The sequence below is a fragment of the Numida meleagris genome, chromosome 6 (genome assembly GCF_002078875.1).
Source record: "Numida meleagris isolate 19003 breed g44 Domestic line chromosome 6, NumMel1.0, whole genome shotgun sequence".
Classification (NCBI taxonomy): domain Eukaryota; kingdom Metazoa; phylum Chordata; class Aves; order Galliformes; family Numididae; genus Numida; species Numida meleagris.
Window position 1 is genome coordinate 23,522,649 of NC_034414.1, and position 20,274 is coordinate 23,542,922.

General features: G+C 38.3%; 1 protein-coding gene across 4 annotated transcripts in view; it reads right to left on the reverse strand.

The window, feature by feature from the left end:
- The window catches only part of MADD (MAP kinase activating death domain), a 71,202-nt gene that overhangs the window by 23,648 nt on the left and 27,280 nt on the right, over positions 1-20,274 (reverse strand). For all 4 annotated transcript variants that reach the window (XM_021401387.1, XM_021401386.1, XM_021401385.1 and 1 more), the window contains 10 exons: positions 19,291-19,484; positions 18,381-18,658; positions 17,726-17,865; positions 15,915-16,016; positions 13,389-13,491; positions 12,173-12,359; positions 11,848-11,998; positions 9,952-10,155; positions 1,952-2,049; positions 1,522-1,605 (listed from right to left, as the gene is read on the reverse strand). In XM_021401387.1, coding sequence (XP_021257062.1) covers positions 1,522-1,605; positions 1,952-2,049; positions 9,952-10,155; positions 11,848-11,998; positions 12,173-12,359; positions 13,389-13,491; positions 15,915-16,016; positions 17,726-17,865; positions 18,381-18,658; positions 19,291-19,484 — 1,541 coding nt within the window. The remainder of the gene's footprint in view (positions 1-1,521; positions 1,606-1,951; positions 2,050-9,951; positions 10,156-11,847; positions 11,999-12,172; positions 12,360-13,388; positions 13,492-15,914; positions 16,017-17,725; positions 17,866-18,380; positions 18,659-19,290; positions 19,485-20,274) is intronic.

Sequence of the window (20,274 nt, forward strand, 5' to 3'; positions counted from 1 at the left end):
ATTATTCCTCTGTAGTCAAGACAGTGCAGAGAGAAAAAGCTGTAATGTTTTTTCTCTTACAGCATAAAATAATAAAAAGTACAACTGAAGGACACCTTTGCCTTTCCTCTTTCAGTGATACTATTCCCAAACAAAATCCAGTAAAAGACTAAGAGTCCTTCAGGAAATCACAGAAGTATTTAGTTTGGAGCAGATCTGTAAGGACCATCTATAGTCTATCCCCCGGCTCAAGCAAGGTCAGCTAGAGGATGTTGCTGAGAACCACGACCAGTAAGGTTTTGAAAATTTCCATACATACACCTGCAAGATGATACAGCAAGTGTATATTCCTCCTAGGTCACCTGCCCCTGCTTCCACCTTCTATGCATTTCTGTTTTATGCGTCAATTCAGTTAGGAGCTCCTCACTTATCCATACAGGCCATGCGCTGCCTTTGCTTGATTTCCTTTTTGTTGGGATGGAACCTTCTTGAGCTTGGAAGAGTACATCCTCGAATATTAACAAGCTGAAGGGACGTTGTAGTGAGCTGGGGGTCTGCCTCCTCTCTCAGGACGAGAGGGAATGGACTCAAGTTGCGCGAGGGGAGATTCGGGCTGGACATTAGGAAATACTACTTTTCTGAAAGAGTGGTCAGGCGCTGGAATGGGCTGCCCAGGGAGGTGGTGGAGTCACCAATCCTGGAGGTGTTCAAGGAACATTTAGATGTTGTGTTGAGGGACATGGTTTAGCGGGGTTATTGGTGGTAGGTGGATGGTTGGACTGGATGATCTTGTAAGACTTTTTAAACCTTGGCAATTCTATGCTTCTAAGCTCTCCTGGACTCCTTTTCTCTCTGGAGCTACATACCACAGAAAATAATTTTTATGTCCAACAGAGAAAGACAGGGTATTATTCCTGGTACAGGCTGGGAAGAGATTATGGAAAACTAGATATTCACAGGTATGCAGTAGTTTAGAGAGAAGAAAAACGAAAAACAAAAAAGAAAGTTCTCTGAAATATCCCATATCAGATAACATGCAGCAAGGAGAAGTCTTTTTCATTGAATGCATTCCTACTTCTTTTTCCTCTAAACCCTACAACTGACCAGAAGAAGCAGACATATTTGTACATGGTTCAAATGGTTTAAGGTAATATATCAGGAAGTTTTTTTCTTGCCTTTAATGCATCAAACAATCTAATTTTTTTTTGCTCTGGTTTCATTCTTTTGAGATTGTTTATACACAGCTAAGTAATATTTATTAAAGGATTGCAATCCACCAGTTCCATAAATACACCAATATGTAGGGATACATAAAAGCAATGAGTATCATATACAATCTGCTAGTAAAACAGTATGTATATTCTGTCAGATACACATGTTTGCCACCCACTCAGAGGCTCTGGACAGAGACAAGATCATAGACACAGTATTAGGTGTCTGTGATAGTATGCAGTCACACTGTACACAAAACATAGGCATGAAATGCTCTTCACTTGACCAAGGAATGAATCACATCAAGATATCACTTTGGGTATATCCTACCACTGTGCTAACTTCAGAATCCTGGCTGGTACTTCGGACCATAACTGATGGTCCTCCACTGGGAACAGAGTCAAAATCACTCTTCTGCAATCAAAGACAGAGAGGAAGGAAAGGTCACATCGGTTTAGTTTTGATCATCACAAAAGAACACCACTTTCCATTCTGTTGGGATCATAAATCACATGTGATATGCCTCCTTGGTTGATTAAGCCAGATAAATAGAAACTACTGATTGCAAGTCAAAAAGGTCATGGAGTTCTACAATTGAAGAGTTAGCAAAGTCTAGCACCCTAAGGGAAGGGGGGAAGAAACTTTTCTAGATGAGCCTTTCAAGAAGGATCATACTCTACAAGTTTTCCCACAGTTAAGTAGCAAATAGAAGAATCTTCTATCTTATCACATAAATAAGCCAAGCAAAGGAGCTACTGACCTGAGAACCTGAGGCCAAACTGAGGCCACTGTCCACACTGATTTGGGATTTTTTCTCATCTGTTTCTCCCAAATCAAAATGTTTCACACCTTCTGGCCCTGTGCAAAGGAAAAAGTAAATCATCATTTTATCAAGAAAAAAACCAGTACAGCAGAATTCAGCTGACAGACCAAAAGTAGGAACAGTATCAAGAAAACAAATTTATGTTCTCATTCCTCATTGTGTCTTTTTTGTTTTTATTATTATTTCTTGGTACTGTTAACAAGAAGGCCAGCAGAACACATCTGCCATTCTTTGAATGTCAGTTTGAATTTCAAATATTCCAAAGGCATAGCCCAACAGGGACTATCATTTAATAGTACCTTTGTTAGTCATTCAAGAGAGAGAAGATGGCATTACAAAGGTCAAGTAGCTTCCAGTTACAGTAAGACATGCAGAGCAGTTGCCATTCAACTCTAGGAAGCCACTTCCGTAATTCTTGGAAAAAATAAAGGATAGTTAATTGCTTGAAGTCACTATCCCTTTTAGAACAGCTAATTTGCTGAATGTCTTGAATTGAGTTTGTTGGACACACGATGACTCCAGCAACTGTCTAGGCAACAACGAGGCAACACTTCACAAGAACGTAATTAGTGATATTTGGCATTACACTAGTAAGAATATGAAGGAAGAAGCTTGTATGATGCTGTACTTCATAACATTTGCCAATTATGTAACAAATGGCTCTCCAGAGTTGGCAATCACATAGGTCAGTAGTGAGACGGAGAAACAACAAGCCTTAAGTCATGCATTCATGAACCCACCCAACTGAATAAACAAAATAAAACTGAAACAATAAAAAAAAAGACAGAGAGAACTTTATGTTCTATTTCCCATGCAGTTCTGGAATCACATCATCTATTGTCCTTTGATGGGACGGCAGAAGGAAAAGAGAATGATGGACAGGTAGAGCCTGAAAAGAAATTTGGATAAGCACTGCATGAAGTAAGTCATGAGGCAGGAAAAGAACGTGTTATAGACCGTACACAGATTATCACTAGTCTCAGGAAGGGGAAGAGACTGCAACACTTCTGCCATATCCATATCTGCCAACTATTCAATAAAAGGAAGACATGATCTGCAGCTGGAATAGTTATATTACATATCCATGAATATATGCAGTATCTCTAAGCAAACAGTGCCACAATCTCTTATAATCACTAATCACAACAACCTGGGAATCATGAACATGTTTGTATTATATGTAACATTAGAGAGGGCAAGACAGTGAAAAGGAAAGAAAAAGGCAAGGGAGGAAAGAGAGAGAGAGAGAAGGATAATATACAAAGATTTGTGGGTGTGAGCTTGAGATGGTATGTAAACTCATGAATAACAAAGCCATAAGCGGGCTGCGCAGGCCATATTAGCTTCCTACTCAAAAACAAATTGTCCACATGAAATATTTTAGATAAAGTGTTCTTCATTTATTATAGTAGTCTGCCTATAAAACCTTATGTCCTAGTTATTGCAAAAATTCAAAGTTATAAAAAATAAACTAAAAACATCATTTATGGAATTTGGAATTTTATTTTCTACTGAAATATATAATATTCACTTCTAGAAGTCTATGTCCAGCCATTCAAACAACCAGTGTTTCTAGCCCCGAATAATGCTGCAGCAAAAAGTTTTGTATCTCATTAGTAGGCATTATCTCATTAGTAGTAGGAATACTAAATTTCAGTTGTATGCTTTAAGCAGTGTAAAGAGTTCCCTATCCCAACACATTTCAGATGTATTTCTGGCAATTTGATTTTCAAAGCCAGTGAAACTGATGCAGTTCAGGTGTTTGACAACTGTGGGCAATAATGGTAGCTAAGTTTAAGGAGTACAATAATCACAATCGCGTTATTGTCACTGTCACTTTACAAGCACTTAGGAACTTCCCCTTCTCTTGTTTACAGAGTTGTGTACCTATCACACATTTTAAAAACAACAACAAAAACCACAACCAAACAATTTATCTCCTCCAACATAGGCACCTAACTAAAGGGCCCAATCTGGGAGAATAGGTGTGTGCACATGCTGTGCCTGTTGCACACGTTCTCCTAGCACAGCAGAAAGCAATTCAGGCCTCGAATGTAGCATGTTGTACTGCAGAGGTATCCCCACTTACCCTGTTTGCTCTGAACAAACTCCAGATGTTGCATGCACTTATAACTGGGGCACCTGAAATGTAGGAAATCCAGGCCTAACTAGAACATCAGGAATTTTCACCCACACACATTAGCTATCAATCCTCTCCAATTTTCAGTCTGTAAAAGGGGCATTAGCTCTGCAAAGCAGACATTACACTCATAGTTAGAAAACCCCTATCACATCACAGTTATTATAAATTACGTTTGTCCTTATGCCCTATGTCCCTGTTTATAACAGTGATAACCAAACAAGCAAAACCTGGTAGTGTAACTGCAGATAACGCATACGCATATTTCAACAGATGTTAAGATCTGTGTAGATTTAGACTACTATTTAGACTCTGTAAACAGCTTCAGATCACTTTACTTCTCCTTTAATGTGGTATATTAAAAAAAATCTTATTTATTCCTTATTAGTAGGGAATTTAAGAGGATTTCCTCTTAGAGCCATCACAAAATACAATTCTTCACATACACCTTCTCTCTCCCCCTCTAAATTACTTCTTTGTTGCAGACTGACTGTGGTCAGAAACTGTTACTGTTGTTACTGTCAGGTAACAACATTTGCCATCCCAGGATTTGAAAGATCAGAGAATTTTTCATTGCAGTAATGTTCAATCAAACTATACATTCATGGCAAAGAGTTGTTAAGCAAGACTAGTCTTTAAGTAACTAGTTGGAATGCCTTGAAATCCTTCCATATATATCCAGTAAGGTGAGAACGCAGAACATCTACTTCCTCTTTTTTGTAGAAGAACATTCAGGGAAAGAAAAGAAATAAATAAATAAAAGACAGGACATTTGAACAAAAATTTCCCCAGAGCAAACTGATCTGCTTGGACTCCTCTATAAAGCAAGCTTTCCTGATAAACTTAAGTCTTTCACTTAATTTTGTTCTTGTGGGTATAGAAACTGTGTGCCATAGATGCAAGCTCACCCTGTATCTGGGGAGTTGGCAGTTATGGGGGAGGCTGTGGGAGTCAGTTTTCTATGTTTTATCATTTCCTTACTCGTTTTTTCCAAAGATTTTTGCTTTTTCACTTCCTGGTGCTTGTTCCACAATTCTACCCAAGATGCATTGAAAGCAGGAGAGAAAGAGAAAGAGTCAGCAGCTAGTCAGACAGGTGAAAATAGGGAAAAAAGTTGAAACAAAAATCCCACCCTCTTCGTCTCAGAAAAAAAAAAATTAGAGATTTATGAAAACTATTGGGTGCAGGGTTAGTTAATAGCAATTCACAAGAAATCAATGTTAGGATATTTGAGCACTGTATCATCTCTCATTTAGAGAATTCAAAAGTTAGAGACGATTTCATACAGTGAATCAACTGAACAAAAAACAGCTATTATTAACACATACAATGGAATTCATTACCTTTCCTGAGAAAGGCCTTTAAGACTGTCAGATATTTCGTCTTCCAAAACGTAGGCAGCACAATAGTTCTAATTAACAGCAATGTTTTCAAGTTTCTAGTTTGTTTCATTGAAAGGAAAAGGCACAAAAACAGCAGCAGCAATCCCAAGAAAACCTAAACTGTAGGTTAACACAATATTTAACCCAAATTATATTTTGAAAATTATCACAAAGTTCACAAGTACAAGTTACTTTCAACCTGACAGTATTCTCAACACATGCTTGGTTCTGCCTGTAAACAAGTCCTACACATAAAAAGCAGAACTTTTCTTCATCCATTTCTTCACATTAGGTTATGAAGAAGGGAAAACAGAGAAGAAGAAAAATGAGCAAGATAAAAATCACACTTAACATCAACTTCCAAAATTCTACTCAGGCCACAGCACTCCAAGTCAAAGGATTCCATAAGACAAAATACAGAGATAAAGGAAAAAAAAAAAATCTGGAGTCTGCATGCACTTCCTTCATTTGAAGCTTAACCCTGAGAAAAATTAGTGATGAAACACTTGCACCTTTCTAGCACTCACACTCGTCAACTCTCTGAAATGCACTCATCTGCTCAGAAAAAACAGATCATTCCAGGTGCTGGCCCACTGGCAAAGGAAACATTACAAGCTGGCATGTTGAACTAAGTCTGAATGCAAGGCACTGCCCTTTCTCACTAGCATGGTTAAAGCTGGAACTGCTACAGAGTCAGATAACTCCCAGAAAAATCACAAAGGGAAGGAAAAAGCAGCAGTGTTCTTCAACTGCTCTTCAAGGAAATTTCCTGAGCCTAAGAGGCCACTGAAAGCATGTCAGGAATCCATTCCACCCTGAAGATGACAGAAATTAAGATAAAACAGCCTCTAAAAAAAATCTATTCAGAAAAATGCCTCCTAAAAATAATAAAAAACCAGTTTTATAGCTGTGGAGGAAGGCTTCAGACTATCATCATTAAATGTCTTCAGGAGTAAGGTAATCTTGGAAAGAGAGAAGAACTTGAAAGATGCCCACTAGCTGACTGATACCTACATATGCTTCATGATTGATGGATATTCCTTCAACTTTCATAACCACACTGATGAATGAGAAAATTACTTATGGATCCAAACAGCATCCTATAGGCTTATCTAGCTGAAGAAACACCGACATCTGGCTTCTTGAATTCTCAGACTATATGGTTTTATACTAAAAACCACAAGGCTGGAAGCTACAATACTTGGCAATAAATGACTTAGTTGATTTGCCTGTTAATTCATCATTAGAATTACTCTGTTTCAAAGTTTAATCTACATCATAGGAATGTTTGAAGGTCTGTAGTAGATCTCAGTGTATTAAAACCAGCATTTTACTCTCATCTGCTTAGTAAAAGAAGAGAAGAAAAACCTCATAAACTTACGGGGTACAAAATATTACACCTATGACTTTAACAAGCCCAAACAGAATGGGACAGCAAAAAGATTTAATGCTGACAACAGAGTAGGTAACATAATCTTCTGTGTTACAAAAAACCGTCGATATAAAGTGATCTGTATTAAACAATTATTTAAAAGTAGTAATGGAAATTTCAGTAAATATTGAAACTTTCAATGTTCAGCACAAGCATGCAGTAAAACCAAACCTACCACTAACATAAAGGGGGAAACTATTGCCTATCAACTTTAAAGCCACCAGTATCCAAATAAAAAGCAAGCAAATAACTGGTGATCTCTTTGGAAAGGATCAGAAGCATCATCTTCACAACCAATTTCTTAATTAAGCAATTAGACATCAAAGAAAAGCAAAGATTGGTCCTCAACAGACAAGAAATGTCATTGTTCTCCTCAGAAATAAGAATATTGAATACTAACAGCCTTCACCATTTATATTGGAGTATCTTGTATACTTCAGATGCATACAACTGGGTGTCCACTTACTGAAAAATGAAGAAAAGGGGCTTGAACAGGAACACATCCACCCTGAACTTCTGAAAACACAGTGAACTTCCTGACCATAGTTCCTGCAGTACAAGAAAACTACACAGATTGAGCTACTGTAACTCTAGATCCCTGAGATCCAGTTTAACTGTCACATTAACACATACTGTATGCACAGTTATTGCAGCCAGTGTTATACATGATTTTATTCCATCAAGCTGGTCACATACTTTTCATTCTGTTATTTCCTCTTTCAGACTAGGTCAAAAGAGTAGCAACCTCAACTTGCATTTTGTCCATAAAATACCAACAGATTCATTGAGAACTTCAGCTCTGTATTTACAACCTGAAGCTGTAAATAAATAAATAAAGGCTTTCCATATTTCATTGAATCAAGGAACTGCCAAGGTTGGAAGGAACATCTGGAGATCATCTAGTAAAACTTCCCTACTCAAAGCAGGTCCAAAACAACAGCAGGGTGCTCAGGACTACTGCTATCTCAGCAATATGTAAACGTTTACCAGATGTTTCCTCCCTAAACAAGTTAGTTTGACTGAGGAAAGCCTGCATTTCACTCCAGAAGTAATTCAGTCTAGCCATGACCAACAATGGTCCTGAACATCCAAAGTATTGTCTCACATGGAAGCTTTCTTAAACAAACAATATGTATAATAGCTAAGCCATTTTAAATGATTGTCTTGCAACACAAGAGGAATTTGTTTTACTTTCAGGTCCCAAGAGTCAGATAACAACAACATTAACTTGTTTTTATAGAAATTAAGATTGATTTGCATACCCTTTTGTGGTTCTTGGTGACAGATAAAACCAGTTAGATATGAAGGCATCAGAAAAAAAAAAAAAAAAACAGGAAAGACTCTTGAACTCTGATCAGATTTGGTGAAACTGCATCTTTCCTGTAACCTAATTTCATAGAAGAAAAGTGGAAATCATCAGAGCATCAGAACCACCATGAAGAATTAAAGTTGCCAGTTCTCGAACACTAAATTGCTTAAGTCTAATATTCCAGCAACAGCATTAACAGAATACACTAAGTAATACTTCTTTTGCAAAGCTCTTCTTATAACGCTTCACAAACATGAACTGTCGAGTCCCCATTTCTGTTTCTATGAAGTTTTAACCTCATCTGAAGGAAAGGAGAAGTCTGAACGAGCCAATCTAAAATCTCTTAATTTTTGAAAAGAATGGTGGCCTGGAGTCTGTTTTATTCCTAATGGCATAAGAAGCATACCTCCTTTTAACTATTCTACAGAAAAGAAAAACAATTAAGTACCCCAGAGCAAACCAAACTGAAATGCTGGAAATTTGAATCTCTTAGCTTCATGGTAGATTTCCAAATAAATCTAAGACTAGTTTTTGAGCATTTGCCTCCATAGATTACCTCTTGAAACAAGTAGGTAAATCAAATCAGAGGCAACCAGTATCAGTTCAGGAGGATTTAACAGCAGATAGTTTGCAATTGTAAGAAGTATATATAAAGGACATAAAGTATAAGAAAGAATGTCTGCACCCTTTCTGCCACCTAACTATCCAATATACACATTGCCTTATTTTATGTCACTTACTGGAAATACAACCTCCCAGTAGCACACTGCTTTCAGAAGATTAATTTTTCATACAATGAAAAATAAAATTTTAAATGAAAATACATCTAAAAGTTATCTTAAACAGGCTATAAGAAGCAATGGCTGAAATGTAACATGACATTTTTGGAGTCAATGAAGGATTTTCCTCATATGTTGATGGTATATCTATCTTGCTTACAATCCACAGAAGGTTGGATCCAGCCTAAATCTTTTGTTGTTTTTTTCCTTTTTTTTTTTCTTTTTAATCTATAAAAATCCCTTTTAGATAAAACAATCTAAACTTCACTTTTTTTTCCTAGACATAGGCAAAAGCTATTCTCCGCCTATGGAATAAGAGTAGGAAAATTTCTACTGAATAGCCTAGCAGATGCTGTTTAGGACATGCATTCTATTTGATGTAGCATAGAAGGAAGATCCATCAGTCCTGCTCACTGAAACTGTAACACTACAACTTAAATCTTTTGTCAGTTTTAATTTTTTAACAGATAGGAGATCCTGGCTCCCAATTCTATCAAGATGCGATCTAAATAATACAGATGTAGTCAGCAATGACTAAAAAACTTCCGTTTCATGTAGTCTTTTCCACAGTAGCCCTTTCCAAAGTCCTGCTGGCCTCATTTCCCTTTTTGTCATTTTCTGCTACTTAAAAACATAAATCACAGCAAAAGTGAAAGCTGTCTGAAGTGTAATGATATTCAGAAACAATTAAGATTAGAAAGCTTCTGGAGAAAACTGCTCTGGATAATTTATCCAAGAGCAAGTGAAAACAATTATGATTGTTCCTTGCTATCCATGGTGTAAATGAGGCATGTTACAGCAGCGAATGTATTGTGTTAAAATGGAGACAATGCAAATAGAACCTAATGCCAAAACAGAAGCCCCTCCTGCACTTCACATGCATTTCAATACACACCAATGGAAGCAATAAAATTTTCTTCCTTTAGACTCCTTGTATCAAACTCCCTTAGCCCTCTCCCTGCAGGGCTTGGTGCCTTGGGCATCAGTGGTACTGGCAGCTGCATAGCAGGTTTCGGCTCCACTCTTGGAGATGATGCAGGATCTTTGCCAACTGGAGTGACAGATCCATCTGTTGGGCTTCGTTTTCTCTTTTCTGGTTCTTTAAAGAGAAAGAACAAAGTGTTGCCAAAAAAAAACCAAAATAAAAAACAAACAAACAAAAAAAGGACCAAAAAACAAAGTAAAAAGAAAAAGGAAATGAGAGCAGGCCTCATCTATCATTTTTTGAGACTTTGTATAATCGTTTGTCCCCAAAGGCTGTTCGGATTATTTCTCTGTATCAAACTGCAAAATTTGAATTGCAGTAAAACTTTCAGAACAAAATACTTGACATTAGGCTTCAGTAAATAACCTTCTGCAGTCTTGCACAAACTGTTCCAATAGGTGATGAAGCCTAGAGTGAAAATTTCATATCCAAATGTCTGAATTTGTCATACCACAGACTTCATAATAACTTTGACCAGTACGTTACAGATTCTGCTAACAGTAACACTTTTCCACAGAGATTATTACAGAAAATGATCAACATCTAAGATTCAACAGACAACACTTGTTTCAGAGAAAAGGTGTTTGTCCAGTTCTTTGCAGGTCTTTTCAGAAACCTCTTCAAGTTTTCCAGGTGTGATGATCACAACTGGAAGCACCACACCACCTGCATCGTGTTAGTGACTTACCTCTGCAACCCAAATATATATTCCAAGGTGTACACGTGTCCCTCGCCTCTCCAAATTTTCATAGACAGAGTAAACACTGAGAAGTTCACACTTAACTTGCCACATTCAGACAGCCTGCTTCTTAAGACACAGTTCCCTATCCCGTTCTTATTGCCAGATTTTCCTCTTCCTAAATACAAGTCCTTAGTTTGATCAGATTAAAATAAATTAATCACAACTATGCTTTATTAAGATTCAGATTCCTCTAGATAAATAATCTATATCCATTATGTTCTGTTTCAACAGTCTGTATCATATGCATAGTAAACAATTTTAGAATTCGTAAGTTATCACTATACATTAAATGACATTAAGATGAGCCCTCGTCTCTACAGATCCTATCTAGCAATATATCTAGATAAACCCACTGAAATTAGACAGAAAACACTAAGTAGCTAAAATCTGATTATAAATCAAGATGTTGTGCAATAATGAGAAAAGTCCTTTAAAGATTTATCAAGGCTTCAAAAGTTGATATCAATAAATTCTGTCCTGCGTGACCACAATTAAATAAACAGATAAACTCCACTTACCATCAAAATACAGTGTCTGGCATTCTATAAGCATGACTTCACATACGAACCACTGAGTTTTACATCAGCAATTCCATAACTTTGTTTAGAATTGGTGTCAGGCTTATAATTACCAAGATCCCCACATTTTGAACTGGTATGCCAGCTCAGCTTTCCTTCCTTACCTTCCTCAGCAGTCTAACAGTGATTGGCAAAGAACATCTGGAGTCCACAGGGCATCTAAGCCAACTCACAAAATCCCTGATGCAAGCAATCCAGAAGCCAACTGTAGTGTTAAGTAGTTACTTCTCTGCTACAGTGAAATAGCTGTAATCTTAGACAGTGAAAAGCTGACTTGGATATAAAGCAGAGAGGTGACATTTTTTCATCTTTTGCTCATTTCCCTTATGCATGATTTTTTTTTTTTTTTTTTTTTACTTTGCAATAAGAACAAGATTTTAAGAAAAAGTGAAAAATTAAAGGGGTATTACCTAAAGTAGACTTTGTTTTCCAAGAGCACATAGCTCTACAAGAATCACTGCATAATGCACTAAACGTTTTTCTTACCTTTGTTGTAATAGTGAGTATGTGCTATTTCTAGAAGGCCAAAAACACTGGCCATGCCTCCCAGGCCAGCATTTGCATATGACTGCTCCAGGCTCAACACAGTACACTTTAGCAAGTCCAGCATGCCTTTATAAACTTTGCGGCTGATCTCCTGCAACAAAAATCCAATTAGTGTCAATATTTCTCAAGTAAGGAAGTCATTCAAGAACATTAATTCCAAAACTGCTGTAATATCAGCCTGTAAGATGCAATCTAACAAAAATCTACCATGCATTTAACCTAAGCATGAAGTATGTATGAGGACCCTGCTGAATTTAGCACTGACCACATCCTGTATGATATCCTGCTGAGCATCTTCTTCTGACTGGATCGTGCGGTTTAGCTTGCTTAGTACAAAGACACGGAGCTGCTCACTCTCCAGCAGACGTCGGACTCTCTTCATGTTCAGCCAGCCAACACCTTGCCCATCGAGAACATTGTGTACCACCTCCTTCAGGAATTGCTGGTTCTCACTGATGGATTTAGAAAGGAAACAAGGTGGCAAGAGTTAGTCTGCTTTTTATCTTGGCTTGAATGGGGAGAGAGAAATGACCAGAACACGCACAGATGCATTTCCTACCAAAGCTAAGCTTACAAAAACCTCAAACCTTGCTAGATTTTCTGCTAACAACTGCTCACAGAACAAGCTCTGTTCTGAAGCATCAAACGTTTTTGTTTGTCCCTTATTTTCTGTTACAAGCTGTAATCATCTTTTTCTCAAGTCCATCTAGTTATCACTGTACTATCTACCTTAATAGCACTGCTCAGAATCCAAAGGAAGTCTCTATGCTGCAGCCTTCTCCCATGGCTACCTTGTCATATCTGTAGATTTTCCTTATACTAACAGCACTAGTGCAGCAGCCTTGGTGCACATACTGCTTCAGTTCTTTTAACCACAGGGGACAGAAAGGTAAAAAGAAGGCAACTCCTCTGCAGCCTGCTGCATACCCAGTCTGAACCACAGTTTTTGTCTCACATCCCCATTAGCTCGAAGTAAATTTCACTCTACCTATGTCTGCTGTGGGAGAAGGGAGGAGAAAGCACAAGCACAGGTGAGGTAATGTTTAGGTTCACCATTTCAAGGCCCATTCCAAGGTTGAAAAAAGGTTTTCTCACGAACTCACAAAATCAAACTACATTACATGACTCAGCTAATCCTCCAAACTGGTTCACTAAACTTCTGCTGGCTAGACTACTCTGTTGAGACTAGACTCAATTACAAAGAATACTGACTTAAAGCAGGGTCTTTCACAATGTAGAATATTTTGGATCTCAGATAGAAAAAGGAAACCTTTTAAAGGGCAGAAAAATACACATATGTGCTATTAACTCAAAGGCCATTTGCACAAAATCTTTTCAGACAAAGTATACAAGCTTAGAGCTATAGAAAAGTACTAAGCTGTTCTCAACAGCCACACATCTAAGGATATGATGGCCAAGTATGAAACCACTCTAACACCACTTTATGCAAAAAAAAAAAAAAAAGCAACTAAAAATATTACCTGGAATTGCTACTTCGTCCCTGAGGCGATGGAGATTCTCTCTTCACTGTTGGGCTATGCTTAATAACTGAAGACTTTTGATCCACCAGGGCTCGCCTGTTTCCTAAACAGGAGAGGAAACAGTATGAGAAGAAATGGGCAAAGGAAAACAGTCTGCTCCCAGGACAGTAACAAGCAATACTAAGATTAGCTAACACACCTATTCAGATTACAGGTAACAAACTTCAAACAAAATGGAAACTCCAAAAAAGCAGCAGCATATATCATATTCTAGCATCACACATCGGCAGAAAACAGTAATGGGAGTAATGCAGAGAGAAAAAGAGAAGATGGTCATGGGAGCAGAAGGTGAAAGGCAGGAAAATTTTGGCTGCTCTGCATGCAGTTTGACAACAAGAATAGTCTTCAAATTAGTCACTGTATGTAAAAGCATAATGCATTGGGGGTGACTAGTATAGATCATATGATACTGGTTACCCAATGAGGAAAGGTAGCCCAAAGTCAGGCATAGGGAATGCTGGAAATTGTCACATCATGCACAGCTCATGCTGTAGGGAACCCACCTTCATTGCTTACTGGGCCAGCTTCAGTAATAATCTCCATTATAGTATTTAACCCAAATACTGGGACACAAAATATACAATTAGTAGTGTACTACATATCTGCGCTCCCCACCATCAACATAAAAAATAAAAATAAAAATCCAACTACCAGCTTCTTCCCAGCCCTCCCTCAAAACAAAACCCAAATGATACTACAGCAGGTAGGATGCTTGAAAGCCCAAGATAACAAGGGCCGGCATAATTTATCAAACAGATACTGCTTAACTTGAAATTTGGCATTATGGAAGCACTGTACTGCACCTTCATGGACACTACTGCACATACTGAATTTCAAGGGCACTATCAAAAACAACTGCATCACTGAGGAAAAACAATGTTGATGGATGTGCATGAAATAAAAATTACAAAAGGAGGATGGAAAGTGATAAAACAGCAGCAATGAGATGGAGTCCCAGCATCATTTCCCATTACAAACACAGAGCAACACACACACTTGGTAAGAACGAGTTAGCACAGTAATTTTATGCCTGCACAAAAGAGACAAATACATTTAAAAACCAGGAAAGTGCTCAGTGGAAGTCCAATGAGCCAGCATGCACACACAAATGAACACAAACACGCACATACACACTTGCACATGCACAAAACAGACTGAGCTACTCCATGGATATCCCATCCTCATATCTGCACAGTAACATTAAAGACCCTGTACAATTACATTCATCAAGAAAAGAACACCAAAGTGCAGAAGATGAGGTGCAAAGCACAAACATGGAATGGCAAACCCCATCACTGTTTTCTTCCAATGCATGGAATCAGTCATTAAGTTTACCCCTGAATATAACCCTGATATGAAGTATGTTTCTTATCCTGTACAATTGGATATGAAAATGTAACTAACTGATAAAATGTTGTCAAAAACAGCTGCGCAGAATCTCTGCTAGTGTTTTCACCATACCACTGCTGTTCCTCCTCATTTTACACACAGGGAATGATTACTTGTCACAAAAACAAAGTCCAAAGCAGAAACACAGAAACAGCTTTTGGCCTTTGTTTCTACAAGGTCAGAGGTCAGCAAAACATCATACCAACCTTCATTCACATCCCTTCCCACTTCCAGATTAAAGTAATCTTTACCGATGAAAATGATGAGGAGGAGAAAGTAAATAAATAAAATCAACATATTAAAACAAAAGCAGCAAGTTCTAATCAGATAGAATAACCCAAAAGTAAAGTAAAACCTTCCCTGGTTTAGAAACTATTATCATGACAACCGGGCTGTCTAATTCCCTAGGGTAAAAGGGTCATTTCTCAAGTCCCTGTTCAGACATGTCATCTAATAACATAGCTGACAAACAAAAGAAATTCCAATTACAAGATTGCGCACCTAAGTTAGGATGGATCTTTAGACTGAATGAGCTGAAGTATGTTTATATTTTGAGCTTGATTGGAAATTTTCCATACAGTGAATTGAAAGGGCCATAAGCACTATTGAAACCTATGTAAACAGCAGTTTCCATGGGAGGGAGGCATTATTCCTTCAGCAGTCTCCATAGGAGAAAGGCACTATTCCTTCTTACAAACCAAATGTCACTGCTCTAACAGATTACCTAGAAGTAACCAGGAAGACAGTGGCAGTAGAAAAGTAGAACCTACCTCTTTGTTCCCTTTTTTTTTTTTTTTTCACTAAAGACTTAAAAATTAAATAAAACAAAATACAAAACAAAACCAACATTCACAGTGTACCCATTAACACAAGGTAGGCTAGCTAGTCTCCCATCCCAACACAGCTCAGTTGCTGGGAAGAAGTCTGACTAAGAAATATCAAGACAATTATTGCCTTGATAGTTAAGACAAGTACTAACCCAAGCTACCAAAATACTTCATCACCAACATTCCTTTTAGGGATTGTGCAGTCACAAGAATAGTAAAGGCTGTAGAAGACAAAGGGAAAAATGGTTACCTTTCAGGCTGGGAAAGGGGGTATTCTTGTCTCTCCCAACTTTGGTTGGTAGGGCTAAGTTGGACAGACTGAAACTTGTGCTGTGGTTTCTGTACAGACTGCCTATAACAAAAGAAAAACAAACAAAAAAAATTAACAAAACAACAATTACACAGAACCACAGGGGTTGGAAGGGACCTCAAGTGATCACTGAGTCCAACCCCCATGCCTAAGCAGGTATCCTACAGTAGGTCACACAGGTAGGCACCCAGACGGCTCTTGAAAATCTCCACAGAAGGAGACTTCACAGCCTCTCTAGGCAACCTGTTCCAGTGCTCCATCACCTTTACTGTAATGAAATTCTTCCTCATGTTAGTATGGAATTTCCTACGTTCCAGCTTTAGGCCATTACTCCTTGTTCTATCACTACATACCACTGAGATTAGCCTGGCCTCATCCATTTGCCTCCCACCTTCTTTTAGATATTTATAAACATTTATCAGATTCCCTCTCAGTCTTCTCTTCCGAAGGCTGAACAGACCCAGGTTACTCAGGCCTTTCTTCATTAAATACCTAATGTTCATTGCACACATCCACACTTCCTAAATTTCCTGTAATTCACCTTCTTATTGAAAAACTGTAAAAAGATTTTATTTTATTATTATTATTATTTTTTTTTTTTTAAGTCCACAAATCTGACAAGCGTAACATCATTTCATTTACAACGCAACCACACCTGGAATTTAACTATTCTAAATTGTTTAAAAGGTAATTCTTAGCTCTCACCTTACTATCATTGCTACTGTGTGTTTGAGTCTTAAACGTACCACCAATACCTACCTATCTTCCTGCCCTTATACAGGTAACCCCACATCAACTGTCTTCTAGTTTGATACTCTTGCTAGGAGCAAATAAATGGCAGGGGTCACATGAGAAAACAGTATGACAAAAGATCTCTAAAACACACAGTCCTGAAGTCAGAAGTGTGCACAGAGCCTTATGAAATTCTGCAAGTGTGACCCAGAAGCACTCTTTAAAATAGAACTTTCCATTTACGAGAAAACAGAGTTTTTCATAGCACCAAAAGATTCTTAACAACATAAAGAACACAACAACGCTCTGCCATGTTTAAGCCTATAAACATCCTGAAAGGAGCTTGCACAGAGATCCTCATACAGAGAATCTCAAAATGTTCATCTAAATTGTCAGTGTACTATTTCAATTTACCTTGATTCCCCCCCAGCCCAACTCTATTTTAGTAACAATCTTTTTAGCAGAAATATCAAATATACTTTTCTCACTGCTACTAACTTCTTGTCTTTCCCCCATAACATTGAAGATTTATCTGGCTATACCTTCTTTCATGCATTAAAATACTCTAGATTAGCTTTCCGTAACTGTGGATTTTGTTTTTATAAATTATTCAATAATATAATTGAAAGTAGGTAAGCACAGTGAAGAAATTTAATGTAGCACCTAAACAAGTGAAATGGTAGCATGAAAAGCATACTACTGGTTAATGATCTTGTACCAACTTCATAAAATCACACAGTTTTTGTTTAATCGAAGGGGACAGAATTTCTGATTTGTGGCCTAAAGTGCCATATAACTCAAGGGCCTAATGACACAACCGAAGTCATTCTTACTGAAAAATTCATAAAGCAGAAGCCATCAGCAGTGTAAATAAAACAGGTCCTGTGACTCTCAACACAGGTTCTGGAGACTTGGTAACAATTTGACAACCAAGTCTTCCTCTTGGCTAGCTACCTCTCTATTCCACCTCTGTAAGCTCTAATAAATAAAAACAGTTTAATGAATGCATTAGTACATACTTGCAAAAGACATGATGCCTCCAAAACCTTCACTGCTGTTGTTGGAGACAGTAGAGTTTGGAGAGCTGGCCCTGGAGTCTGAATCTGCATCAGAATCATTGGCCAGTTTTAAACTGTTTGGACGAAGTAATTTCTGAGACCTTTGAAGAAAAATGTACAAGTGTTATTAGCATTTTTTTCCAACCAAAAGCTCATAGGACTGTGGGATGCTGATGTTGGTCTTGTTTTTAGCCTGTTTTTGCCACACCTTACCTCATGGGAAAGAAAAATAGAAAAAGAAAAGAAAAAAAAGGAAAGAAGTAGAGATGGATCTTCGCATTCAGGCTTTTATTACCACATGCTGCAAATTTGTGTGCAAAGCTACACCAGTGGACTTGGGGTGAAAAGAACTTCTGCTTCGAGAGCAACAAAGAAAAAAACCCAATGTCATAAAACACTGTTGAATCTCCTCACATTTCACCCCTAAAATACCAAGCTTCACAACCAAAATCCCTTAAAGGTTTCCAGGAATCAGTAGGTGATACACTAGAATGTTTCAAGGAAGAACTGATAATTCTGTTATCTCCCACTACTTCAGTAAGGTGGGAAACTACATGAAGCAGATGGAAACCCCAAGATAGCTGTACAAAAGGGCAGGAGGATAGGGAGAAATCACCTGCTTCCATTGAGATTCTGGTTAAATCTTGGGGTGTAGCTCTCTTCCTGCTCATCATCTTCATCCTCTGTAGGAAAACCATACTGTGGTTCGAAGTATGGGTTATCATACTCTCGTTTCCTCACCACCCCTTCCGAGGAGCTCATGCTGACAGCTGGGCTGTCACTCTCACGACGATCAAAGCTCATCTTGGGAAAGCTTGGTTGTAGTGGCAAAGAAGGGAGATTTGAAAATCCAGCAACTAGCTTCTCCTCCATCTCTGCTGAATCTGCAGACTCCTGTGGACCAGTCAAATCATTCATCTGTTTGCTAATCTGAATTACTTAAAACGGAAGGGCCTGACAAGAGCAACTGTTATAAACTGGGAATTCTGCAGGGTCTTTGCAGTTTCTAGGCCCCCACCCAAATCCCACTACCAGTTGCTCTAATATAGAACTGTAGAAAAGTTGCAGTATTTATACATTGTTCTAGAGACTTTCTCCCCTGTAAAACAGATCTTACTGTTAAGAGTTAGGATAACTGCTCCCTATTGCTCTACTTTGTGGTTATGGAATCAACTCCCATACTTCCTAAATGAACTCAGATTAAAGATTTTTCCCATCCCATTGCCCTACAGAAGATGTTTCCATAGTGTGTAAAGTCATTCCTGCAGTCATACTCTGGACCATTGCTCTCTGTTAATAATGTACTTTAATGCATGGGAGCTTTTACACACAGGAACACTCTGTCTCAGCATAAGAAACTACTGATAACTACACTTTGCTTGGAGTCCAGAAAGTGCATGCAATTTAATTTCTGATTGTTTTCAGTCCAATTAGCTTTCACCCCGCTCAGAAAGAATTAGGTGCTTTCTCCCACTCTTTATATCCTAATACTCTCATCTTGGGGCTGAATTCATCTTAGTACACACATGATTCATTCCATGGATGACAGTACTGGGGCTGCTACTGGCTGTAGTACTGGAACTTGAACGAGGCTGGTTGTTCTCTTGGGAGTTCTCGCTGTCCATGGCCTGTTCATCCAGATCTCCTGAATATTCTTGAAAATCATCAAACTCCACTTCACTAGCATCACCAAGGGCTGCATGAGTCAGGGGGTCAACATCTGCAAATACATCATTTTGCATTAAAGAACACCACCTTGCTCAACCTTTTGTCCATCTGACTGAAAAATCACTGACAGATCTGCTCAGCAGAATATAGAAGCACATAAAAAGGTTGTAAGGCCCTTTTGGAGGTCATCTAATCCAACTGGCTACTCAAAGCTAGGGTAACTTCAAAGTTAAAACAGGCTGCCCAGAGCCTTGTCTTATTGACCCTGGGGATCTGTTCAACTACGCTCACAATGGGAACTGTTTCTTATGTTTAGGCAGAATTTCCCTTGTTGTAAATTATGATTGTTACCTCTTGTCCTTGGGGCATAGCAAATGTGCTGGCATTCCTGTTTTTGGTTTACTGAAGTAATAATTTCCCGCTCTCAAAAGAAATGCTGCTGATGCCGCCTCCATATAAGACAAAGAGAATGCATTTTCCTGCCCCCAGTAAAATGAAGTGACTCATTAAAGTCAGCACTGAGGACCAAAAAGTGGGGGCAGGAGAAAGCTCATAATCTGCTACCCGTACTGAACCTTTTGTACTGGCAGCAGATTGCCAAATCTAGTCAGCCAGTTTTGTTCAGCAGCATCTATTTCTGTCCTTTCTCCTCCCGGTGTCTTTTGGAGGGGATTGTATACAAGCCAAAGAAATGCCTTTCTTCAACCCACTACTGGAAATTGACTCTTTTACCTCAGAGCAACATTGTAATGGAACAACATTTTGTTCTGAGAGACTTGGGGAGGCATTCCCCATCCCCACAATGCAGATGAATGGGGAAGAGCAGCCTGCATGGACCTCGT